This window comes from Diadema setosum, chromosome 9 (assembly GCF_964275005.1).
Source record: "Diadema setosum chromosome 9, eeDiaSeto1, whole genome shotgun sequence".
Lineage (NCBI taxonomy): Eukaryota > Metazoa > Echinodermata > Echinoidea > Diadematoida > Diadematidae > Diadema > Diadema setosum.
In genome coordinates, this window is record NC_092693.1 from 28,909,001 (window position 1) to 28,935,629 (window position 26,629).

A 26,629-nucleotide genomic window follows, 5' to 3' on the forward strand; every position below is an offset into this window, starting at 1 on the left:
AGCAACCTACTTCGGAAGACATGACCACCCAGCCAAATATGTCATACCCAAAGCTACAATAGACGCATTCAAATTTGCAACTTTCCCAAGGTCAATTCGACTGTGGAATAATTTACCAGGATCTGTGGTACTCACTCCAAACCCAGCCACGTTCAGAGAGGTTGCGCTGCCCTTCATCAACAAGATGCAACCTCCTGCTGGGTCCCACATGCTGTAGAAAGGGACCAATGTTTTTACTTGCACAGACACTCTCACTTTTATTGTACATAAGAGAGACACACACAACCTTGTCACTTTGGCACCTCCATTGGCACATGACACGATTTGCATCCCGGTATAGCTTCCTTGGAGCTGCGAATGGGATTACTGCAACAAGTAAAGGGGTTATTTTCGGATTGAGGTCGAGTTTTGGGGACGTAGCTTCTAGTAGAACTAGTGTAGCTAGACGTATACGTACGCGATATCATACGGCGTGCCGCCCGCCGCCCCGCCACCACCACGCGGGCGGCGCAGTGTAGCGGTGGTCTACGGTAGTGTAATAGCCAGGTAGGGCTCTATTTGTGGCGCTGATATCCTATCCAAGAAGATGGCTTGCAGATTTAACGCTCGGAAAATCTCCCTCCTCTTTCGTCAGGCACACTCTGTGCATCGTCGTTTGACTTCTGCTTCTCTGTATAACGTGATAAAGGTATGACAAATATCGCAATCATGATTTCTTCAACGCAGCCATTCGCCACGCCTCACTAGTCTATATAAATGGTGCAATGAATGAATGTGTCATTCGTCTGTACTAAGTATGCACGTGTGTTGGGCGCTATCCCGACTATTCTTGAGTTCGCTTTTGTGTGTCATTACTGGTAATCTTGTTTGTTTGTTTTGAAAACATTAGATGGCACATCCCTCACATAAGATCAAATGATACATCTTGAATTGTAATAGATAGATTGTTAGATTACAATGAATTGTAGTACTAGACGCACATTTTTCAGTTCACTCACCTCATTTTTGAAAATTAGTGATTTTTTTTTGTTGCACTAAATTTCAAAAATAAAAAATAGAGGACAGATCTAGCAGTTCTTATGGTTAGAGTAGACCGTTAAACATGGCAAGGTCAAAGGGATCGTATTGTTTTGGTTGAGACTTTAACTTCAGGTTTTTATGATTTTTTTGTGAGATAATGAGAAACCTCGTATGAAACATGAAAGAGCATTGATTGCCATATAATTCCATGAGGATTTCAACATTTGTTTGATGAAAATTGATTTTGAAATGGCCGAGTTATCCAAAACAGAGTGATCCTAATAAAGTGTGGGACCCAAACTTTTATTACTTTCTTTGGTACCCTGGTACGATCTTTTTGTTTTACTTTGTTTTTGGATGTTTCAGCTATTCCACACCTGATTTTCGTCAAATAAACTTTGAATTCCTCTTAAAAATAAAATGGTATGCTCTGTACTATTTCATAAGTGTTTCCTTGGTATATCTTGTAAAAAAAAGTTAAAGCCCAATTTTCATCTCCACCATTGCACCAATACCATTACCAGTACTGTTTGATAATTATACTTAGGTGCATTTAGGGCCTCCAGGAAATGTGGGGTCCACATTTGTTTCATATCTACTCCATCTTTTGGGTCTCCTGTTTAAAAACTAGAGTGCTAGTGAGTAGACGGGTTGATATTTGAAGACCTTGATAAGGTGTGTGGATGTGTGTGTGTGTGTGAAGATGGGTAGATGTGATAAGGAGGGATCTGTTTATTTATGTTGTGTCTATAGTGTAGGTTATATCAAGGGGAAAGGGAGTAGGGTGAGAGATAAGGTGGGAAGGGGCTAGGACAGTGTGAAGATAGTATTAGTGGTTCCATGAGAAAATGTAAGGAAATGGTTCAAGCAGAGGAAGATGTAGATACATACCTCATTATCATTCTCACTCTCTGCATTTCATCATACTGTAACAAACTGTTCTTATTTGTGAGAGCACTTTATTCAATGTGGTGATATTAATGCATTACAAATTAATCGTAACCAGAGAAGTCACACTTGCCTAAACTGCAGCCTTGCTGGAATACCCTGCACTCAACCATCCTGTCAGACTAGACCTAATGTTGAGTGAATACTTTTGCTCTAAATAGGGAGAATACACTCTGATAGTTTACAAAGCTTCTTGGTAAAAATGCTTTCATTGTATTGTGCCTATTCTATATTGATCAACAATCCATGTGGTGTACACTTTCCCCCCTTTCCTTATGTTTGGGTCTGTGAACTGTGACTAGGTCACCCGGCTGTGGCAGATTTGTGCCAGACACTCCACCAAACTCAGTCTGGGATCTCTCCTGTCTTCAAGTCTTGGAGTGTCAAGAGCGCTCAGCCTATGGTCAAGTAAACCTAAAGGTGAATACCACCAATTTCTATCTGATTTCTGTTCTTGATATTCTTTATGTTACTCTCTGTCCCTCTGTACCTCTTTTTTCCCCCCAACCAGTTTTATCATCAGTTGGTCTCTCCACCTCACTTTAGCTGCATCCCATCTATGTGATGTTGGCCTCTTTTTCTCAGTGCTAGGTGTTTTGAGACCTCCCCCCTCCTTTTCTGAGAATTTTGGCTTGTCTGTATCTTTATCATACAATTTGATATCAGACTTGTGTGTTATGCATTCCCCATCTTTACATTTTGTTCACCTTGCCCAATGTCTTGGTAGTGTGGATGAAATCTCCTTGACTCATGAATCAAAATCTGTGAGCTCAAGAGGAGCTGTTGTGGCTCAGTGGATAAGACCATCAATTATGAGGTTTCTGGTTCAAGTCCCTTGGCTACACCAGCTGTTCCCGTAGACAAGGCATTACATCCTCATGTCATTGTATAGTCTTTCAGAGGAGACTTAGAGCATTCAGTCTGATGGTTTTTTTTTTTTTTTTACAAGTATGCAATACATTCTTAGCAACCATGTAGAACAAAGTGCAGTATGTGATTAATCATAAAGTCCGTCCAAGTCTGTAAATCCTTACATCTGGCACTTTACTCGCCATATCCTTCTCACCCCTGGTGTACATAATTGAATGTGGAAATACTTGTGCAGTGATAATGATTGTCTCTTCGAAGGAGCAAGGCACAGATTGAATTGGCTTCCAGTCCTGAGGTAATTAAAACATTTTTTTTTTTTTTATCTTCACTACAGAGCCAGAGCCTGCAGTACAACCAGTTCAAGTGTCACCCGCTGAGGAGGCAGATCGCCTGTACGATGACAACAAGACCTTGGAGCTCTACGACCACCTCGTCAGGTTCAAGGACACCAGCGATGACGAGTTGCTCTGGCGGTTGGCCAGGGCATGTCGGGGAGTGGCCCAGCTGGCCAGCACAAAGGAAGAAGACAAGAAGAGGTTCACCTATGAGGCTCTAGACTTTGCAAAACGGGCACTCGAAGTAAATGACAACAACTTTGCTGCCCACAAGGTCAGTCTTTAAGAGGGTTTTGACCACTTTTCATCAAGTCTTTAGACTATATCAGGTGTGCTGCTTAAACAAAAGTTACCAATAGTAATCATCAAGGATCTGTAAAAAAAAAAGAAAAAATGAATCACTGATAATTTTGGCAAACTAAATTCTATCAACAAAGATTAAAAGATGATGAAAGTGATGTAGAGAAATCAGTGAGGGTACATCCTGGAATACAGTAGAAATGTTTCTCCATTTACTCAAAATGTTTCTGTGGTTTGAAATGTGATATTGTATTTGAGAATTTTTTTAAAGAGAAATTTGATTTGAGTAATATAGTTGCAATCAACCACAAAACAAGTTGATTGAAATTGTAGGAATATCAAGAAAGGTAAGAAAGTTATGGTAAGGATTATTTAAATCAAAATAAATAAACAACATTTTCAGTGGCCATAGCTTGTGTCAAAATTGTGTAACTCCGTACCATCTGTTAAACTGCATTCTGTTCAGTTGCAGTCAAATTTGGAAGATCTTTTGTCTGTATTTCACTTCTTACTTTTCAAACAGTTTTCCATTGGAATTCATGTTTCTGTCAAACCCGTGTACAGTTTTGAAAAGACCAGAGCAAAAATTGATAGATAAATAATTGAATAATGAAACAAACAAAACAAAATCAGATGATGTGCCTTCTGTTTGCAGTCTCCACAAAGAAAACATCCAACAGCATACACATAATTTGAAGAGGTCATGGTGTATAACATTATCATCAAGCAAAACTTATGAAGATCAATGAACTACCATATAGAATGGTACTTGGTATAGAAACACAAGATGAAATGTTTCTTGTTAGTCCATTACTGCCGTGACATAGAAAATGGTCATGTAAGGATAAAACTACTGCGTTTTGCATCTGTTCCAGTAAACAACAAGTTAGATAATTTTGGTCACCAGTTTGTGCAGGGATACTGTTTAGAGAAGAACCTTATTATAATGAGCTGCTTGAGACCCCTAAAATTTCCTTGTTATGTCAGTCAGGTATCTCATTATATCAGGGGACACTTTATGCATTTGTCAGATGTCAGATTTTTTTTTTTTTTTTTTTTTTACAAACTGTTATAAGTTACTGAAATCCTTTCATCTGATTGGCTGAGAGCATATATGGCAGAAAAAAAAAATCTGACAAAACGCTCCATGAAATGCCCTCATGGATAAAACAATGGAATATAACAGGAATGGGATCTGCAAAATTCCATTGTTATATCAGATATCGTGCCATATATGACTTTGTTTTGACAAGGTTTCATTGTAATGTCTTTACCGCTGTAGATTCAAGACATCCTCTCACTCTATTAATAACATGTTTTCTCTTCCTAGTGGTACGCCATATGCCTGAGTGAGGTTGGTGACTATGAGGGTACCAAGCAGAAAATCTCAAATGCATTCATCATCCGAGATCACTTCCAGGTAATCCCATTCGAGATCATTGTGCAGTGCTGAGAATACCCGAAGAGCAGCACGATGTTCTTCATACAAAATAGCTGTTCGAAAGGAATCATAGGACTGTAGCATGGATTGGGAGCTTACAGGACAACTGTTTATGCCCTTATTCATTTGCATTTTAGTAGTGTCAATTAATGTAATGGCCCTCTTTAAAAAAAAAAAAAAAAACCTGTAACTTCATGACGTCATGAAGTTTGACTCCAGCTGGAATTTAAATGCGGGGGGGGGGGGGGGGGGGGGGGAAGCTGCTGGTAACTACTTATCTAGTGGTAGAGAGCCAGTGGAGTAAAATCGAGTCAAAGAGAGCTGAGCTTTTGATTCTAGCAGAATTGTTATTAGAGGCAAAATAGCCAGATCAAAGGCAAAAATCTGAACTCCTCATCTTTAACCTTGTCTTCCCCCTGCAGCGAGCAATCTCTCTAAACCCACAGGATGCGACATCGGTGCATTTGCTGGGACTGTGGTAAGTGCAGAACCAAAAGAGCTGAAGGAGGGATGGCATCCCACTTCTTCTATGTGTCTTTTTTGTTAAAACTTCCTTTGTTTTTTATAAATCCACTACTTGCTTTGAAGTTACATCTACAGGAAATTGGCTGCAAAACACAAATTGTTCCACTGCCTACCTGTTGAAATTTAAAAGTGTAGATGCCAAGAAATAATGTTTTTGCTGCATAGAAGTTTTTGCTGTAGTTTTATGTGAGTATTGGTAATATGAAGTAAGCTGAGTTTTAAAAGCTGGAACAGCTATTACCATTGCATAGAGCAGTCTGTAAGGGGACAGCATGTATGTTAGTATTAATGTGGTAACACCATCTCTCCTACTATAAAAAAAAATCACACAGATATTTTGAATATGAATGCAACTTTTTCTTCCCCTCCAGAAATTGTCAAAATAGATATTAGTTCTGCCTAGAATGTTCAATAATTTGAACTTTACCCCCTATATTCATCTGCTACTGCAATTATGAGTGCTCCTCCTATTACAGGTGTTACACACCCACAACCTTCATCACGGTAATTGAAATGAGGAAGACGTCAAGGGCCCAAGTGTATGGGACAATTAGTGATTAATAGTGCTGATTGTGGCATGCTGAATCTGCAAACCACCTTATAATATTGGGATGAATGTTGTATTGTACAAGAACACTTGGCATATCTGTTACAATTCCAGACAGTGTTCAGTGCCAGGGGTTCTTTGTCGCCACTTAATACCTGCAATATGATTTCTGGTAAAATGATGTGAATTTGGCATCCATTTGAATGGAACAAGCATGCAAACAGGGCAGTTCAGAGTTAGAGCTGCTAGTAAAAACCTCTTCTTTGTATACTGCATAAGCAGTTATTTTCATGAATTACGAGGTCATGCACATTTTCGCGAGATGTTGTTTTCACGAACTGACGCAAAGCTGTCGTAAGTGCACTATTACACCAGCACATGGGCAACATTTTCGCGTGTTTTTAAATTTGCAGTCGAACAGTGATCCGTGAAATTTGTGAAAATTAAACCCTCGTTAAAATAACAGCATATTATACAGTAACAGGCATGCATCTTAACATTCTTGTTCTCGGCACTCTGGTTCAGGTGCTTCACGTTTGCCGACATGGCGTGGTACCAGAGGAAGATAGCCGCTGTCGTCTTCTCAACCCCTCCATCGTCAACTTATGAAGAGGTATAAAATGAAAATGAAGGGTAGCTTGTTTTGTGTACAGATACAGGGCACCATTGCCATACTCCTCTCTCATTGGCAAAGAAATAATGAAGACCAAAATTTTGTCATTTATGAATGCTAAATAAACAGTAAAATTTTTATTACGTGGTGTTAAGCTCTTTTAAAGAGAGAAATGCGATGATATAATATAGTGAAGTATGATGTGCATGTAGATCACTCATTTATCATAGAAGTTAACAGGTGCACTCTTTAGATATTACATTTAACATTTAGTTCAGCCGTTTGTTATCTTTTCTTCATATTACATTCCTCCAATTTTGTTACATAATAATCAGTGCATACTTGCCAACTAGTAAGATTTTATCAGATTCAGTAAGATTTTTTACGTTAAAAATAGCAAAATCAGATTTTCTGTCAGAGAAATCAGATTTTAAAAAAATATTTAGATATACCTTTCATGTGTATTTTCTGAAGATTTGACCAAAAGTAAGATTTTTAACTTCCGTTTGCATATAAAATAAGATTTTTGCAATCCACAAGTAAGATATTTCGTCTTGAAATGTTGGCAGGTATGTCAGTGTAGATGCAATGAAGAAATAAGTTTAAAAGTGATAATTCACTTGCCATGTGTTGATAAAAAACATGGCTAACACTTGATGAGAGAGACCACTCAAAAGTTCAAGAGTGGCTTGAGCGATAAGTGCTGTACAAAGGAGTAAAATTCTACACATTCCCATAAAGAGATTCTTGTCACTTGCAGGGCATGTTTATTATTGAAAACATGGATACCTAGTATATTGATTATTATTATTTCTTTAATTTCTCTTTTTGTCATGGATGTCACAGGCTCTGCAGAAGTTCCTGTCAGCAGAAAAGAGTGAGTAACCAGCTTCATGTTTCAGCCGTCCCAAATCTCTGCTAAAAATAGGAAAGGTTTAATCAGTCTTGAAACTTTTCTTTAAAGGAAACAAAAACTTTCTTCCTTTTTGCTTTATATCTATTTGAACATATTTAAAATTAGGTGGAATGTCATTTGAGATTAGAGTCTTTTTCTTGAATAGAAGTAGAGATTTCATGAAACCTCTGAAGTTTCATAGACCATAATGTTTTACAGTACATAGATAGAATGAAAGCCATAGAGCAACATCATTTCTCTTATCAAGCTGTTGATCCAAATACCAGTTACAAATTGTGTTCCTTATGACACAATGCTCATGAGAGAGGGTCTCTACGGAAGAGATGCAAAATACACAACGTGTAACAAAGCTTGTGTCCATCTTAGTCCCCTACCAAAAGTGTACTAGATACAAATAAAAAGAAAGATACAAAATGTTTCTCCTTGTCCCGTCCCTATGAATCCCGTGCAGTCTCGCCAAATTTCTACAGCAAGAACCTGCTGATGATTGGCAAGACGTACCACAAGATGGGAAACCAGAAAATGGCTCTCCTCTACCTCACAAAGGCCAGGGACTATCCCGCGAAGACGGAAGAAGACATGCAGGTCAGTCCAGGGACAAGTCTGACCTTTGCATTCTTACTATAATACAAAGTGACTAAATGATGCAAAGTGAAAATGGCTTACTGGTACAGTGTACTCCTGTAATAATGAAGTCTTTGGGACCAGCAAGTTTCTTTTGTTATATGGAAATTTTGTTTTAATCGAACAGTATGGTGTATAAACATATGTAGATGATAATTTTGGGACCAGAATTTTGATTTTGTTGTCACGAGAATTTCATTATAACCATGTTCATTAAACAGGAGTGCTCTGTAGCATAAAGTTCTTTCCCCCATTTTGCTGAAAGTGTGTATTTTAGAATGAAACTGTGTTGTTTGCCTAATTTGTACAAGGTATCCATGTTAAACTTGATTGGACCTAATCTTGAATGTCACTGATGTGACCAAACATGATATCACTTTCAGCCTGTAACAATACTTTTTTTCTTTGTCTGCATGTATGGTTTGACCTCTACTACTTACAGGTCAACAATGAGGCCAGAGGACTGCTAGCATCTATGAAACAGAAGTGAAGCCACCACCAGAACAGCTGCAGTTATGTAAATATTGGGACCAACAGTGTACTACAATCAAAACAGTTCTCTTTTGGCTAGAGTGCCAACCCACGAAACTGTAAATCAATACATTTTTCAGGTTTAATGCGCATAATCAGTCATCTCACAGAAACTTTTTCCAGTTTCTTGTTGATGAAACTGAACTCCAGCTGGCTTTGATTAATGGTAGACATTGATGTATTGGTAGTCACTAAACTTTTCCTCTAATTCAGCATTTGAAGGTAGAAACAGTCACCAACTACATGTGTGTACTGTATTTCCAACAATCAGTTTCTTGCCATAATCATCTGGCATTTTAAGGAGCCCTTTTTTGCTATACTGACTCCACTGTCATCATATTACATCTGTTGTTAATAGTTGAGGTGTGATAACTTTGGCATTTGTAGAAGTTACAACATTGCCTTCGTGGTTTCCCTAGAGAAATCTTAGCCGTTCTGCAAAGTTTCCTCACTTTGGAGGAAACCAAAGTATCTTCAAGGCATCTCTGTACAAAGGACTGATTTTTATTTTTTTTTTTTTATGTTTTCTGTAAGCCATTTCTTAGGTATATGTTTGGATGTAGGCATGATATCTACGTCAGATGTAACATGTGGAATAGGTTAGAAATCAATATTAGGCCCACTGAATCATTTCTGTTTCAAACCCCACCCCCAGTGTTTTACAGTTGAGCACTTCTGCCCGAGAGGAAATTTTCAACTTTATGATGTATCATTCAGTTTCATTGTCATAGTACACATTCCTTGGATAGATGGATAGATGGAAGAAGGGAGGAGGGAATATAGGTGGGTAGAAAGAAAGAGTTTTGTCGATTTGTGTAGCATGCGTGTTGATTCATCAAATGCAAGGTTCAAAGTGTGTGTTTTTTGTGTGTGTAGTTTGTGAAATATTCTGTGTTCTATAGGAGTTGTCTCCTATGAATTCAAGTTACTATGTGTTTTGTGTTGGTCACACCAACCAAATAGCTTGTGCTATATTCTGGTATGTCTAAACAGATTTGACTACCTCTAAATCATTTTGTCTTCATGTCGTTTTGAGCATTTACTTGTTACTGTGCAATAAACTGGTGGAGAGATTGACCAATGACAGTGTTGGACTCTTGTCACGTGATTACTCAAAGTAAACATGTCTGCTGCTGTGCGTTTCGTTTGTCTCACCCCACTACAAATTCACATAAAATTTGCTCAAAATGGTCTTTACCTATTCATATATTTTGGAAACTACAATTGTATGTGAAAATGTGCTACTGCAGTTTGAAGGTAATGGAAAAAAAAATGTGCTGGCCTTGTGTAAGTTCAACTGAAATATGAAATCATGGTTATGCAATACACTGAACTAATTTTTTTTTTTCCTTGTCTCAAAGTCATATTTGTAGAAGCTGAGAAGTACAAACAAGCAAACAGTTTGTCCTTAAACCAGCACGAAGGTAGGCCACAGTGGTATTTACTTTACAAACAAGTAAATGAATAAATAGAATTAGTCTCTCACCAAAAAAAAACAAAAAAAAAAACCCACAAACAAACACATAATTTCAACTGTTGATTAAAGTTTTTGGTGAACTTGCTCATTAATGAGTTGTGTTACAATTGTACTTTGCTGCTTGTCACCACTGGCTTTGATGACCAATTCTTATTTATCCTTTGTGTTTACAACGGTTCTAGTTTACCTGTGTGTTTCTTTGAATTGCTACAAAGTTGCCAAGGCTCTGCAATAGAAGGGAATGTGATTGTCATGTTAATCATTGCACAGAGCTGAAGTCTGCTATAGTACCTTGCAGTCACATTTCCAAAGGACACCTCTGAATAAGTGTTTACAGACCAATTCTGTAGCAAGGATGCATATGTGTTGAATATTTCCTACACATTTTATTTTTGTTTGTTACTTGCCGAGGTACATGTTGGACCTACAAGACACTGATACACCAGTATTTTACATTCTGGTGGGATCTTGAAGTGAGCAAATACAGATTTTATGATACAGTGTATACTGTGTGATTTTCTTCACAATGTGGAGCTTATACAACGTCAAACTGAAAGTTTGAGTATTGGTATATCGGGAATAATCTCCTGCCCGCCCACATGGTCATGAACATTGTTAATCCCATACTCAATTAACCAGAGATTGAAATCATACTCGGATGAAAATAAATTGCATGTATGTTGATCTTAAGAGTTGGCAACAGTCATAGCAGTGACATGATAATCTATGGTGATACTTCTAACAGGAAGGTGGAAGAAATTTTATCTGGAGATTGAAGTGCCCTTGTACAGTATGAAAGAGGAAACATCTTTCATGCGAGCATCATTTTAAGTACCGGTAACTCCGGTTATAACGAAGTCCATCAATCAATAGGCCTACACATACCACATCAGGAGCAGCTGGACCTACAGTTTAACTAACAGTAATTCTTGAAATTGTGAGATGGACTGTAAACTGTAAATACATGTATCCTTAGATGGAGGGAGGAATAAGGAAAGTCTGATTGTATTTGTACAAAATGTGTATACGCTGGTGTTATGTTTACTTATTGGATGAAAAGTGTGCGGTATGGTATTCCGTAATGTAAGTGTTATGATATTGCTTGTAATGTACATGTATATTGTATTTGCTGCAAATTGGCTGCGGTCAGTTCGAATACAGAGTTGAAAATATTTGCACCTGTGTGAAGTCTCAGTTGAACTGAAATTTGTGTGTGTGTGTCAATTTTACCCAACTATGTAGATGAGGAATAGACTGGTTCTGTAATGTATTCAGATTTTATACATGCTTTGTTCACAAAAGTTGCCCTTGATAACTCCGAATCTTGGTAGAGGCTTGCCCTACTTATGCCCCAGTCACATATAAACATGGATGATCAAGGATCTACACGGTGATCCGCGGAGATCCGGGGACGTCCGGGGAGATCAGGGGAGATCCGGGATTTTGGTATGACTGTACACACGGTATCAACACGGCAGCTACACGGATAAGGCCGGAAGAGCGCAGCGTGTACACGGACAAACACGGCATCTACACGGATCAACTCGGCAGCTACACGGCAGCCACACAGACCACCCCGGATTGCTCTGCCAACACGGCAATCCCCGGATGACGCCGAATGTTTTTGACCTCCAAAAGTTGCCGTGTTGGCCTCCCGGCGTCAACACGGATCTCTCCCCGGATCAGATCCGGGGTGGTCTGGGGTGATCCGGGATGTCTATGTGACTGGGGCATTAGCAACATGGACCTACTACAGATGGACATTCATCACTCGTTAATTAATTCATGCACCTGTTTCTGTCAAAAGCGTCACAAAAACATTTTGAACATGCTTTTCTGCTTTGATCCAGTGTTGTCCACCGACAGCCAGCCTGGATAAAAACAAGACGGCGCTTTGAGAAATCTAAAAACTACATGTGCAGAAGATAATAACTCTCTTAAACCAAGAAAAATGCATGTGCAGTTGTAGTGTATATTGCAAAATCATCGCTAAATTAATTTCATTTTCGAAATACAAGTACTTTACAAGAAAAAGCAAATGATAAGGCAGGTTGACTGTGCTTTGTAATCTATTTTTTTTTCCCATTTGTCGCACATTGTTTGAGAGTAAACATGGACAGTAACAGTTTGCTTGTCTCACAGTTCGGGGGCGTTACATGCGTGGCCGCAAGTGTCCGCTTCCGTGATTACCAATTTTGTGGCACAAAATTTGTCCTTGTTTGAGGTTTGCTGCTCCCCATCACTGGTGTTTATTCAAAGGCAGTTGAGTCTGAAAAGGCACCAAAGGCACCTTAGCCAAATAGGACCAAAATGAGGGAAACGGTTCTTTTGTCATTTACAATGCGTAATTACACAATCACCATTGTCCAAATGTCTAAATGTACTCATTAAAATGCACATAATCAGGTGGTGGTGGTGAACATTGGATCAAAGAAAGAACTCGGTTCATAGTCCATATCTGTAGTACGTCCATGCTAGCAATAAATAAGCAGATACCTGCCTATGGAACTTAATGAAGGGAGCAGGTGAATTAATTGCTCCATTACTAGGCTGGAGGAAAGAAAAATCCATAAGTTAGAATAAATTACAGAAACGGTCTATTGCCTATACCCCTAAATTCAGGAACGGCTTTTTCACAAATTGACTTTGTAAGAGTTACAGAAATCCGAGCTGATATGTGTGGCCCGATGTGAATGCATGCATCCGATGTGAAGGAGGCATTTGTTGTAAGCAGTGTTTTCAGCTGCTAATTGTTTCTTCTTCATACAGTACTCATTTTTAGAAGAGTCCTTGTATGAAATTATTAACTGTTATTCCGCCAGATAATGCATGAATATACTCTTAAAGAATGGAGTTTGCATGATAACAATTACAATGCAGACACACAACATAAGAGAATTTTGCGACAGGTAAAGCCAGTGCATAGCATCTTAGCATACCAATCTACAATTGACTTTCATCGACTTCCAAGGTACCAAAGGTAGTCACATTAATGGACTTTTGCCCAACATAAAAAGTTTACTAGTGGATCAAAGTCCATTAACAATAGCTCTTGACAAAGTTGACTGAAACACTATTATAAGCAGCACTGAGTTATACATAAACACTGCAAACTTACTACAGTGAGAAACTGATTTTGATTTTGCATTGTATGGCAACTACCAGCATGTCTGTTGTGAGGTATGTGTGCCTGGTCTTGTGGTGTGAATGTAGTTTGTTAAGACAGATGGTTGTATTACGAGGGGAGGGATGTAGGGGTAGGTGACAACTAGTGTGTAGACTGAATGCTAAAAAGTATGAAGTCTCTGGAAATCTGAGTCATCGGGTTGCAATGTTTGGTTTTGAGGGGGCATCAACCGTGGTTATAAGACCTCAAATATTCTCATAATCTCTTTCAAGTGCCTATTTGGGGTCATTTGCAAATCTAGCGGTACATTGTACAGTGGACTCCCGTTATAACGAAGTCCTCGGGACCGGTAGTTTTCTTTCGTTATAACGAAATTTCGTTATAACCGAATGAATAAACAATAAAAATACATAGAGTTGATAATGTTGCGGCCCTAAATTTTATTTCGTTGTAACCGGAATTTCGTTATAACCGTGTTCGTTATAACGGGAGTGCACTGTATTGTGTTTTTATAGTAGATGATATGCACCAACAAAATGTTGTGTGAGGTGAACTTCAGGTTGTGTAGCACCACATTGTATTTGTTGTGCAATACTGGGTACATTAGAAGACGGCTACAGTTCACGACGTCACAGCAGGACAATGTTATACAGAAAATGTTAAAGATAATTCCACAAAATTTTAGTCTCTCTGAAAGTTTCCTCGACTCTCCCATTGCCTCAACTTGTTACTTACATATCTCAAGGGTATATTATTGCCCCAGCTCTCTGATAGAGGCATAAGTCGAGTGCTCTTCCATTATGCTAGAAGAGTGAATATGTCAAACTTTCTTCATACAGTCAAGCCCGTCTATAGCAGCCACCCAAGGGAGACGACAAAAGGGTGGCCGTTATTGACAGGTGGCCGCTGTAGACAGGATCTTTAACATGGCTTTTTCAGGGGGAGGAGGGAGAGATTTTGTAATGGCCATGATAGGGCAGGTAGCCGCTAAGGCAAGTGTGAATGCGTTTTCTTTATTTCATTGTCCATGTGTGATGTCACAAAATATAGCCTCCTCATCCAGCAATGGCTGCAAATGCATTGAAACTTTAAAAATGCACAACTTTTGAACGGATAGTCCGATTTTCCTTTCACTTCACAGATGAGTTCTACTAATATTGCTGTATTCACTCAATCCACATACATACAGTTTGTATCTGGGTTTCATTTGCATGTCACAAGTACCTCCATACAGCTGCTTCCGTCATGTGATGATGATGCTGCACCACAAATTAGAATCTGTTAGCCACGTGAAATCACTTTTCTGGCAGCTGCATGAAGGAATTGCCTTTTTGTTTCCTGGAGGATGTGTAGTGACACAATTCCCTGATTTATGTGTTTCAAGTAAAAAAAAAAAATGAAACTACAGACATTTGTTCTGCAATTGACATCACAAACACATAGGGATGATTTATGTTTTGGTTAATGTTTTATTAAATGAATACAAAGAAATATTTTTGAGTCGAAAGGATTACTTGCATTCATTTCATCATTGTTAATTGGCAATGATTTTGTGACAAATCAAGTTTACATATAAAAACATAAACATATCATGATAGATTCCACATAACATAGTAATGTACACAATGTGACAACTATCCTTGTAGGCCATGCAGAACAAAACAAAACATAGTAGTCTTAGTAAACCCAATCTACTCCAGAAGAGGAGCAACAAATAGCTGGCTTTAGATCTGCAACACAAATGCTAAGACGTCACAGCCTCCGAGGTTGGACAATGGAAACAGCAGTCTTGCGCATGTGCAGAACACCACTTTTTGCCTAATTAGTGTTGTCACAGTATTTGCGTTGCAGATCTGAAGCTCGCTAATGTTAGATTGAAGAGAATTTCAAAGCCACCAGCACAAAAGTAGTTACTACTTGCATACCATTACAGGACATAGTATACAAAACTTGATAAATAACATGCAGTGAGAGTCACTAGTTAAACTTATGGATACTAAGGTGACAGAAATAGCACTATTTTCTGGGAGATGCAGCCCCAAAGAAAGTTTTCATGAAAGTCATACAAGTGCATCTTTGATACAGAATCTTGTGGATAAAACTTCTCCCTCAGATTCTGCGCTATCGAGCTAAAATTTGGCACATGTGTTCATGATGTATAGTTTTGCAACATATTTTGCCAGTCTATGGCATATGTCTTGATATTCTCGGTTTGGTGGAGTATTTATCACCTTCAGTGTTGGTTCTAGTTGTTACTGACATTGATATTCAGTGTCCATACCACCATAATCAATGTACTTGTGTCCCTCGGACAAATCCTGAATGGGCTTTAAAATATTACTGTATACATTGTTATTTTCGGGTACAGATATTTTCGTGAACGAAGAGATCACAGGTATTTTCGCAAGATGTTTTCACAAATCGACGCCGATGCTTACGTTAATGCTCTATTAACACAGCGCATGGAGTCATTTTCGCGATCCACCTGTGATTCACAAAATTCACGAAAATTCTGGGCTGAATCACAGACTGTCACCAATGAATAATTGTAATCTCTCTTTGCTGATTTCACCCAGTACCCTAGTCAGACACTACTTACACCAGAGCAGGAGATTTTTGGAGCTCACATTCCACAAGAATGGAAGCTGGTTTGTGTCCGATACAGCTGTCAGCTTCCCACAGTAGTTGCGACATGACTGTCACCATGCCTGATCAACAGGAAACAGTGACCCTCTCTTTATGGGTGTTGATGAATCCCAATTCGCCCCAGCAACATCTAGACCCAAGCTTCTTAACCCTTTTTCAACCCTAGGCCCACTTTGGCACCTGCAAATTATTTTTGAGGTCCACAGTTAGATCAAATATGAATCTCTTTTATTTCATTTTTGATCGACATCGCTGCCCACCTGCGAGAGCTTTGCGGCCCATTGGTTGTGAAGCAGGGATCTAGACAATGGCCAATCAGCTGTGTCTGGTCTCTTGCCATTCCAGTCACATCAGTTGTAGGTCACATGAGAAATCACATGATTAACGTGGGGAAACAGGCAGTGTCGCAAGAGTGATGGCATTATCAAAATGGAATGACTCCATTTCTGTTGGCCACGCCCATATACTTCACACACATAAAGTTTTCATGCATCTGGCTGAATCTCTCCTTATGTCAGTCTCTCAGTCCCACATATTATAATGTGGGTGATTCTTGTCCCTCTGACTCCGCCATCATTTGGCAGCATCATCAGTGCTTTCCAATATCTTCCGTCTCCATTCCTCGTAGTCACTAAGCTGTGATTCTCTGGCCCCTGCTGCTTTCCGTGCCTGCTTTGGTGGTGAAACCTCATCTGGAGAAAGTCAAATTTAGCACACATAGCATTAGCAAGTAGGAAAAATGGACGGCAAAGAGGCACTGATATTTTAAATGAAAAAAAAAAAAGTCAATATCAATGCATTTGAGGTGAAGATGATAAAAAAAAAGAGGAATGATTGCATAAATCCTCCTAAACATTGATACAAGGGGGATACAAGTTCTTCAAGTGGATCTCGAGTGGGCACAAAACAAATAAACTGACTGAGAATCACATCGTTAGTTGTTGCACTCACCCCAAAGACTTTGCTGCAACAATAAATATTGCACTCATGAACTGACTGAATAAATAAACTTTTCACCATATATTTCTCATGTAAAGCTCAATTGCATATCCAGTTGCATTTGAAACCAAAGGAATGACTGTCTCCAACCAATTGGAATCCAGCATTAAAAACTCCTGCTAAATCTCATATTTGATCACAATCATGACTTTTGATGCCGCAGGCTGATGCTGATCAAAACTGACCTTCAAAGGACTTCTCCAGGTCATCTAACCAGGAGTGATGTCTCTTTGATGATGTGGATTTCTGCTCACCTGAAATAAGAAGAAAAAAATCATCACAAATAAGCATTTTGTTTTCTTTATTCATTCCAATAAAAGATCAACGGTTACAAAACACAACAAAAAAAATCAATAAAATGAAATCAATCACATAATTCAAACTAGAAAAGCACTCTGAGAGTGCAGACCTCCACCAAGCAACTTCTTTCCACCATTGATCTTGCTCTTCCAAAAGAGATTTTGTTCCTCTCCACCACTGGGGAAAAGCTCTGTGGGCTCTTCCATAGAGATCAGTGATTTCCACCCATAGGTATACATGCTGAAAAATCACCCGATTTCCCAATATGGAAGCCTTTGTTACATCATAAACCCTCAGTTGCACGGCGCGCCTCCCCCTAGCAGAAAGTGCGCATATGAAAACCTCAAAAATGCGCAGCTTGAACTCCCAAGTTCATTGACCCTACAGTACCTGCCAAAATATCAAAAATCCTTCATAAATTCCCCCAAAGTTCTTGGATCACTACCAAAATCTAATCATCTGTTACTTGTGTCATTCTCAACCTTTCCTGTAAGTTTCATCCAAATCCGTTAACTACTTTTTGAGTTATTTTGCACACGGACAAACAAACAAACAAACAAACAAACAAACAAACAAACAAACAAATGGTAACGAAAAAACATAACCTCCTCCCTTGGCAGAGGTAACAAACAAAATTAAAACAAAAAAAAAAATGACAAAGTTTGCAGACTATGCAGGATTTGATATGAAGTCAGGTAGCAGCTGGTATGTGATAGGGGTCACAAAATCAAGAAATCTGAATTCAGGCAGAGAATATTGAATGGTGTAAACTCACCGAGAACCCGTGTGGCGTGTTTCTCCATTTCCGCACACAGCTTGTCAAAGGTGCTCCTTTTCACACCAATGATGTCTAGCAGCTTGGTCTTGTCTATACGGATCTTTTGCCGCCTGTATTCAATGAGGGGACACATTGGTGCAATTATGGAACAGTCATGAAAAATGTACTGGCCCCAAGAAGTTTAATACTATTACTGTACATGCCATATATTTCTAATATTTCGTGATCCAGGACTTCTTGACAATTTCGGATTGGTTAAATTTGCAGTTGAGTGCGGTAAGATGAACAGACAAATGTTTGCAAGCATGTTGCATTCATATAAGGATCAGAGTTGACATTTTTATGTATTGTAAAATTTGCAAATAGCACCCAACTCACAATATTTGTGAAAGTAAAAAACCCAAGAAATACATGGAGTATACAATAATCAGTTTTTCAAATGGAACTTGATTTGTAAAATAATCCTACAGAGCTGGCAATAATGATAAATGATTTGTGAAAAAAAAAACCATTTTAAATGTGTACTACAGTGTATACTGCATTTAATAGAATAACCATGGCATATGAGCCCATGCAGTGTGTTCGCACATTTTCTGACACTCACTGCGGTATGAGCTCCTCCATCTGCTCTCACACCACTGACAGCATATCACTGCAGTACAAACACCCAGACATGTAGGTATTTGGACAAGAAATCAAACAAATTCAAACTCCACTACAACCTTGCCCTCACAGCAATTAGCAATGTTTACGTCCAAAGATTCATGCGGCACGGATCTTCTTATCTCTGTCAAGCATCCATGTCCATTGTGCTCACTGCTTCTTTGACACGACTGCCATGAAGAGATCTGTGTTGGCAAGGCCGTATTTTTGGCCCTGAAAAGTCTGACCTCAAACAGAAAGAAGCGTGGACCCTACACCAGTATCAAGACCCTCTCAGATGCTATGGCAGTATCCACTCTGGGTGATCTACTGAATTCTTGGCCAGAATCACAGAGGAGAATGACACAGGTGAATTACATGTACACTACGATGTTTTCTCTCTCTCTCTCTATCTTTCTGTGACACTGTTCCATAATTTGATAGTGAATAGACTGTTGGAACACATACCCTCACAATTTTTCATGTATGTTATTTTATGAAATTCGGAAAAATTGTTATTTTTAGCTAATACAAGTAAAAGCATGTTCCCATACCAAGATATATCACAGTTAACATTTGTTCTCTTTTTTTTTTTTAATTTTGGGTGGTTTTCAGACAAGTTTTATATATACGTGTATTATACAGTTGAAATATGAGATTTTTGTCATTGCTGTATACAAAATGACTAAGAAATTGTGAGAGCATGACATCGTCAACTTGCTGATTTGAATATTCATACATGCAAGGACCAGTCAAGAAATGTCTTCCGAAAAAATTTTGAAATTTCAAAATATCACATCTTCCTTATTTCAAATCTGATTTACGTCATTTTTGTATTGTTCTGTAGGGAATATTTTTCTCTTTCCTTTGAAGTTTATCTATTTTTGGGGTGGACTTCTCTTTAATATTTTTTCCATATTAATGCACTTAAAAATGTCAGTATTAAGCGCTGTATACATGTTATTCATCATTATTAATATTTGCACAACCAAAAGCTAAAGTGAAAATAAAAGCATGTGAATATTTTTCCATGTCATACATCCACAGTATGTTCCAGTAAATAATGTCCTGGTTCCGCGGAATTAAAAACACAGAGCACATTTTGTAGTGGTACCAAGTAATGCATAGTGAGTCTGAACCTGCATTTGGCTAACTGGGAGAGGGCATGGAACATACATAAATGTAGCGACAGCAGGCCAAGCCATTGCACATGTATACATATTCTACACATGTAGCGTATATGCACACAGTGGATTATGTAAATTGAGAAACCAAAGAAAGAATATTTCATGCAAAAAATGTCCAACTCTGTGCAGTCGATGTGTATTGATAGTGCCTGTCACCCAGTCTAATTTCTATACACATACACCTTTCAGTGCATTTGGAATATTGGTACATGTACTGATGCATTTCAAGCAGTAACTGCACGCTGTGTGGAAGCTTACTTAATCGGTCAGTTTGATTTCACTTGTCAATTATCACAGAAAACTTCAACATGTACAGTGGATGTAGTTCATACTAGGGTCAAATATACATGTATGTGATGCATTCACCAAAGATTTCTCTCACACATGCATTTGATTCTGCACGCCGTACCCCGGCTACAGCATTGTGTAGCACCATCTTGTGTCCATTATCATATAGTTGTGTAATGTTGTTATGGCGACTATTTTCTCATCGTCAGCACCAGCATAAATCAGTGCAGGGATAACTATCCCAATGATGATTTTCCTTGCAAACATAATAAAATCAGTACTTACAATGACATGTACAATAACATCAAACAGTGAAAATTACAAAATGACAACAAAGCATGTAAATGAGAAACAAGTATTCATTTGCATGCATAAATTGTTGCATAATCACAAACAAGAAAACATTTTTGCGCATAATAATACTAAGAATTATTTTCAAACATTTTTTGGTAACCCGGGGTACAGCACTGAAAAAAAAAAATCAACAATGGTGAAATATTGCATCATTTCTAACCTGGATTCTGTGTACATGGCTGCTCCTGTAAAGAGTGGTTTACTGAAGTCTACCTCATCCTTGGCTGCCTCAGTCACTCTCTTCTCAAAGCTCTGTCTGTAACTAGGAATTTGTCAAACAACAACAAAAACATATTTCTCCTAAAATACACATAATATATGAGATTGTTCAATGCCAGCAGTGCAGGATAATAGCAGGTCCAGCATACTGGAATAAAGTTTGTATACACCCCCCCTCCCCCCAAACAAACAAACAAACAAAAAATAAATAAAAAATGGTGAATATGTGTCCAAAATTAACTTTGATATAATCTTATCTTTAATTTGTGTTTACTAACCATGCAGATTTAACTGGGCCTTGATTATGAAATAGTGCAATGCAAGCAGTAAAGGACATGTTTAGCACATTTGGACAACTGCTGTCATGAAGTAGTGATTTACTGTACTTATTTGAATGACATGATATCATCTCCCATATACTAGGACACTAAAAAAAAAAACCCGAGAGATGGGGGTGGGGTAGGATTTCTTACATATTAATGAAGAAATTGAATCATTCTGGCATCATAGTCACTATCACTCTGGAGCACTTTGATAAAATATGCAAAACTGAGAAGTCAAAATGGGAAATCCTGAGCTGAAATCCTCACTTTTATAGCAATTAGTTTAGAGCAGTTTGTGATTTTTCTTAATGTTCATAAAATAGCAAGAACAAAACATATCTGAGTGCTAAATTTCATCATTTTTATTCAAATTTGAACATGTTGATGAAAAAGTTCAAGCAAAATTATTACTTCTTTCAGTCCTCAAATTTTTAGTGTTCTACAATTGCTTCAAGAGGGTCAATGAGAGTACCCCCCCCCCACCCCAATGAGGAGAATTAGAGCTGGAAGGTTCCAAAACTATTGGTGTTGTGATTTTTTCATTCTAATATCTTTCAAGTTTTGTTTTTTTGTTTTTTCACAGACCTCAAAAAGTAGGGGGCTGCAGCCCCCCCCCCCAAAAAAAAAAAAAAAAAAAAAATGGAAGCCAGAAGTGTGGAATGCAGGTACATCAAAAAGACGCACAGACAAAAGTCAAACACACAATTCATACTCACTATAAATTCTGTAAATACTATTCCGGTACATCATTTTTTTTTTTCCTGCATAGAAATCATTACCATGGTACATGTATAACATATTTCATTGGCATATGTGCTTTTAAAGCAATCACAAATAAACGAAAATCTTCCTTGGCTCAGTGGCCCCCTTTATCTCACAGCTACAAAGCTATCTAGATGTTCAAAGTATTGGTACATAAGTATGTAGCATCTTTCCAGGACTTACCTTTTCAGAATGACCTGCGCATTGTCCACCACTCCAATACAGCCAAACTGGACAGCCAGATCCCTGAGGGTCACTGTGGGCTGGAGGTCAAGCAGCGTCTGCAGGGTCTTGAATGAGTTGGTGTAGACTTTCTTGTTGACCCCTGACAGCTGGATGGCACTGGCCTAATTTGACAGAAATATTTCAGACATTTCAGTTTGAAGCTACCGAATACAAACTTGATTATAACACTTCTCATTATCTTTATCGATGTGTCTACCGATAAACAGACACCGGCAACTTAAAAAAAAAAAAAAAAAATAACAATAACAAAAAAGTAATATTTACTTCAGTCATGCAGTTGATTGGTAACAATTACTGCAAATAATTTATTTTTAAATAAAAGAAGTTTGCGCATGTCTCCTGTTTTTACATTTTGCCATGGATCTAAATATTAAAGGTTTTTACACTGAGAATTGGTTTATAGAGCTTTGACCAAAGAGAAAGTGTTTGTGCCCATTGAGTACTGATCTATCTCAATGCCCACAATAAAACCTGACCTTTTATTTACAGGATCGTGATATTACACATGTACATCAATTTTGACAAAAAAAAAAAAAAAAAAAAAAAAAAAAACCAACCTACCCTACTAGTGGGGTGATCCATTTCAGTACTAGCTAATTCAAGGCACATCACAGCTTGGCATGTTCCATTCATTGCAAGGGAGGTACAGCGTAGTTGACACAATCTAATCAATTCCTGAGCTCTTCTGCAAAAGAAAATTATAGATGCAATGTTTAATACACTTTTTTAATGTTAGAATTGCTGCTCAATAGTGTGTTGGAAATGTCTTTATTCTGTAAGATGCAGGGGCCGCGGAACGTTTTGCAGTAAGGGGGGGCTGCGGGACCGGGGGGAGGGGGGTGGCAAGGTCAAGACCCCCCCCCCCGGCTTAGACGGGAAGAATCTAAGGGCTGAATCTTTGGGAATTGAAATTCATGAGTGTTGTCATTTTTTTCGATTTTTTTTTTTTTTGATTTTTGTTGATTTTTTTTTTTTTGACGAACCAAAAGTGTGGGGGGGCTGTAGCCCCCCCCCCCCCCCCCCCCCCCCCCCCCCCCCCGCGGCCCCTGAGATGCTACAGACCACAACTGGGCAAGAATATATATTTTGAGAACTTTTCACAAAATGGTATGTATACACTGTAAGGACCAATAAGCCTGATAGCCACCGCAAAGTACTGGCAGATATCTCTACTTTATGATTCCACCATAGTAAGCATACACAGGTGTAGGTGCACTGTCATAGACGAATATAAAACGTGGGGTACAACACAGTATGTTTCAATAACTGATGCTACATTCGTATGCTACCATTTGCTGTGGAAGATAAGACAAAACTGATCAAGACATAATCACATCTGATACTCCTGCAGAGGTAACAAATGAACTACTCAACTTGTTAGATAATTTTTCTCTTGTTCAGCTAGAAGTAATTAAGTGTTCAAAATATTCTAAACTTCTTGCGTGTTTCAAATCCGAGCTTCTTCCAGCCTTTGAAGATGGAGCCTGGAATATCTAATAATTTCAAAATAATTGCGGATGCAACAAAGTACAAGACCCAGCATACAGAGGTCTGAATGCAGAAGGATTTTTCACTGGCACAAATCAAATGTGGAAGGTCTTATCAAAGAGGACCTTGCCCAGTTCAGAACCAAGCTTGAGGGAAGTTATAGCCAGTCATCCATAAACAAAAAATTGGGAGGGATTTAAATCCCCAGTCTTGGGCCCTATACATAAAAATGTACCCTTATCAATTAAATCATCTAGATTTAATCTTCCATGGCTGTCAAGATCTCTCCAAAGACTGATTAGGAAAAAGAATTGAGCCTTTTACACTGCTAAATCGACCAACTGTAAACGGCAATGGAGGCAGTATACATGTAAGTCGCCATGGAAAGAAGTTCAACGTAACCTAAGAAAAGCATCTAAGCAGGAATACCTCTCAATGACCATCTTTGAATCCCTACAGATGAACATTAAGAAGTTTTGGTCCTTCATAAAATACTGTAGATGGGAAGCATGTGGCATCTGAGCCCTAGTAAGCAACAGGTCTCTAGTGGTAGTGCAGCTGATAAAGCAGAGGTACTCAGTCAGTGTTCACAAAAGAAGACACATCCTCTACAACTTTTTGTATTCCTTCACTAGGGCAGAGTCATTAATTATCCAGCCTTGCCAGATCTAGAAATCAGCACTAAAGGTATAACAAAACTCCTGAGGGAACTTAAAGCTCCTGGTGAAGATGGAATCAGACCACATGTGCTGCAGATGTGCGCAGAGGAGATTTCTCCGATCCCCCAGATCATTTTCACACAGAGCATCGGAACCGGGAAACTCTCTAAAGATTGGAAAAAAGACAACAAAAAGACTGCCAGACAGATGCTGCAAACTATAGACCAGTCTCCCTCACCTCAGCTGTCTGCAAAGTACTTGGAGCGTATCATCTACTGGCATGTCATGAATCACCTTGAAGAGTTCAATATTCTGAGTAACAACCAACATGGCTTCAGAGCACGAAGATCATACAAAACCCAGCTACTGTCTACAATCCATCACATACTAGATGGAACCAACAGCATAGAGCAAGTTGATGCAATAATATAAGATTTTGCTAAAGCTTTCAATCAGGTACCTCACCAGCCACTAGTTCATATAAAGCATAAGTTTTATGGAGAAAGAGGCCCCCTTCTCTCCTGGATATCAGATTCTCTTACCAACAGAGAGCAATCCATTGTCATCCAAGGCAAGTACTCTAAACCTGTCTATGTATATTCAGGAGTCCCCAGGGCACAGTGGTGGGACCTCTCTTGTTTTTGTTGTTGTTGTTGTTGTTTTGTTGTTGTTGTTTTTTGTTAAATAAATGATCTACCAGATAGCCAAGCATCAAGAGTTTGCCTTTTCGCAGATGACTGCCTCCTAGTCCATCCCATTAAAGACAAGGACTGTATCAGGAGGTCGTAGGTTCGAATCCTGCTCGAGTATGCATGCCCATGATTTTTTTTTTTTTTTTTTTTTTTATCATGGCTACTACTAAAACACTGATCAATTCAGTACTTATGTTGATGTAGGGCAATTTGTCAGTCAGTTGCAATGAAAACATCTCAATGGAAGAATTTGAATAAGGACTGTATTGCTCTTCAAAATGACCTACACTCCCTTGTAGCTTGTAGCTGGGAAAGAAAATGGCAGATGAACTTTAAGCCAGAGAAGTACGACGTCATGCGGTTTTCAAGGAAACGATCACCCGTCCTTCAATGCTATAAACTCTCAGGCCACATCCTTAGACTAAAGAGAAACAAACCAGCATGAACACCTGGGAATCACCCTCTTGTCAGATATGAAATGGAACAGTCAAATAGATAAGATCTCGCAAAGGCCAACACTTAATGGGTTAATTCAAAGAAATCTCAGCAATGCCTCAATTCATGTAAAAACCCAAGCCTGTAAGAGCTTGGTCCGACCACACATGATGGAGTAGCCTACTGCAGTTCCATGTGCTCACTTAACACTCTTTTGTTTCTACCATGATACAGAATCTCATCATAGTTACATTGTATCCCTACTTCAATCAGCACAGCGAATAGTCTGGTACTAGTCACGTTCCACAAAATCACTCATGATCATCTGATCATGTTGACTCAGACATGCTTTGCTTTTTTCTTTTTGAGTTTTACATAATAACTCCTTTGCAAATAACTGGACAAAACTAGTCTAGGAGCTGTAAACCCAATCAACTGGTTATTCCACGATCAAACTCTCAATCTCGTCTATTCTCATATTTTCCCCCACATGGCAAGACAAGAGAGTGGAATAAATTGCCCGAAGAGCTAACATCAATAATAAGCACAAACAGCTGTTCTTTAATTATTACTACAAAAGCACAAAGTTTGCAATTATGATTTGTACTTTCTAAGCGGCACTCCATCCATTCAGTCACGTTCGAATGATTGATGCTCAACTTGAGCTTTTCAGAGTAACAGATCCAAAAGGTAGCAATGCAATGAGAGAGAAGAAAAATGTTATCACATGCTTTTATACCTGGCATTAGGCCTACTGCTTTATTTTTAACAGTCACTTAACTTCATTTTCAAACGTGTCCTAACTTTTTAACAATCCTGTCGTCATGGGGTGCATTTGATCGCTCTCCTAAAGCGAACCGTACCGTACCGTACCCGCGCCAGAGGAGCACTCAAACGCTCCTTTGAAAGCGTACGGTACCATAATGTACCGAGCCAAAAGTGGACCACTTCCCGATCGATGTGCTCCAAAAGCATACCAAAATTTTGCTGTAAAGCTAGCCCGACCAGACACTGTTACGCTATGCGAAAACACACGACGTACCATGTACAGCGACTGGCCTGTGTATACATTTAGTTAACATTCAACAAGCAGTTCATCGTCAGCAGACGGATAATTCGGTCTATACACTACTCTATACAGTTAGGCCTACCTACCCTCGATCTTACCTCAAGATTTTAGAAGAGCAAATACCCAGCTTGGATCCCAGTTTCTTTACAGCATGGTCGTCCATAATTGCATGGAAAGACTTCACGATTGAGCCGAGAGATTCAATCTTCCTGCAAATAACATCAACAATCGATCGGACGATGCTGAAATCTACATTTAGTCCTACACA

The 26,629-nt window shown here is 38.7% G+C and overlaps 2 protein-coding genes across 2 annotated transcripts; one reads left to right on the forward strand and one right to left on the reverse strand.

The window, feature by feature from the left end:
- Window positions 1-515: 515 nt before the first annotated feature.
- On the forward strand, window positions 516-11,319 carry LOC140233535 (regulator of microtubule dynamics protein 1-like). The gene is made up of 9 exons (XM_072313656.1): window positions 516-688; window positions 2,271-2,388; window positions 3,173-3,447; window positions 4,804-4,893; window positions 5,337-5,392; window positions 6,512-6,599; window positions 7,446-7,476; window positions 7,967-8,100; window positions 8,582-11,319. Exons 1-9 carry the CDS (start codon window positions 587-589, stop codon window positions 8,627-8,629), a joined length of 942 nt encoding a protein of 313 aa, XP_072169757.1. The 5' UTR covers window positions 516-586; the 3' UTR covers window positions 8,630-11,319.
- A 3,404-nt stretch (window positions 11,320-14,723) lies between these two features.
- LOC140232645 (origin recognition complex subunit 6-like) lies at window positions 14,724-26,629 on the reverse strand. The gene is made up of 7 exons (XM_072312746.1): window positions 26,460-26,629; window positions 22,580-22,703; window positions 21,956-22,119; window positions 20,629-20,730; window positions 17,995-18,107; window positions 17,105-17,173; window positions 14,724-16,612 (listed from the first exon to the last, which is right to left on the reverse strand). Exons 1-7 carry the CDS (start codon window positions 26,522-26,524, stop codon window positions 16,494-16,496), a joined length of 756 nt encoding a protein of 251 aa, XP_072168847.1. The 5' UTR covers window positions 26,525-26,629; the 3' UTR covers window positions 14,724-16,493.

What these genes read in the sequence shown, in the direction of transcription:
- LOC140232645 (XM_072312746.1), bottom strand. Translation starts at nt 26,524, where the DNA reads ATGGACGACCATGCTGTAAAGAAACTGGGATCCAAGCTGGGTATTTGC. An exon ending in TGCTCTTCTAAAATCTTGAG is followed by an intron (nt 22,704 to 26,459) that starts GTAAGATCGAGG and finishes TTTCTTTTGCAG; the next exon opens with AAGAGCTCAGGAATTGATTA. An exon ending in GCCATGTACACAGAATCCAG is followed by an intron (nt 18,108 to 20,628) that starts GTTAGAAATGAT and finishes CATTGAATACAG; the next exon opens with GCGGCAAAAGATCCGTATAG.
- LOC140233535 (XM_072313656.1), top strand. Translation starts at nt 587, where the DNA reads ATGGCTTGCAGATTTAACGCTCGGAAAATCTCCCTCCTCTTTCGTCAG. An exon ending in ACAACTTTGCTGCCCACAAG is followed by an intron (nt 3,448 to 4,803) that starts GTCAGTCTTTAA and finishes TTCTCTTCCTAG; the next exon opens with TGGTACGCCATATGCCTGAG. An exon ending in TCATCCGAGATCACTTCCAG is followed by an intron (nt 4,894 to 5,336) that starts GTAATCCCATTC and finishes TTCCCCCTGCAG; the next exon opens with CGAGCAATCTCTCTAAACCC.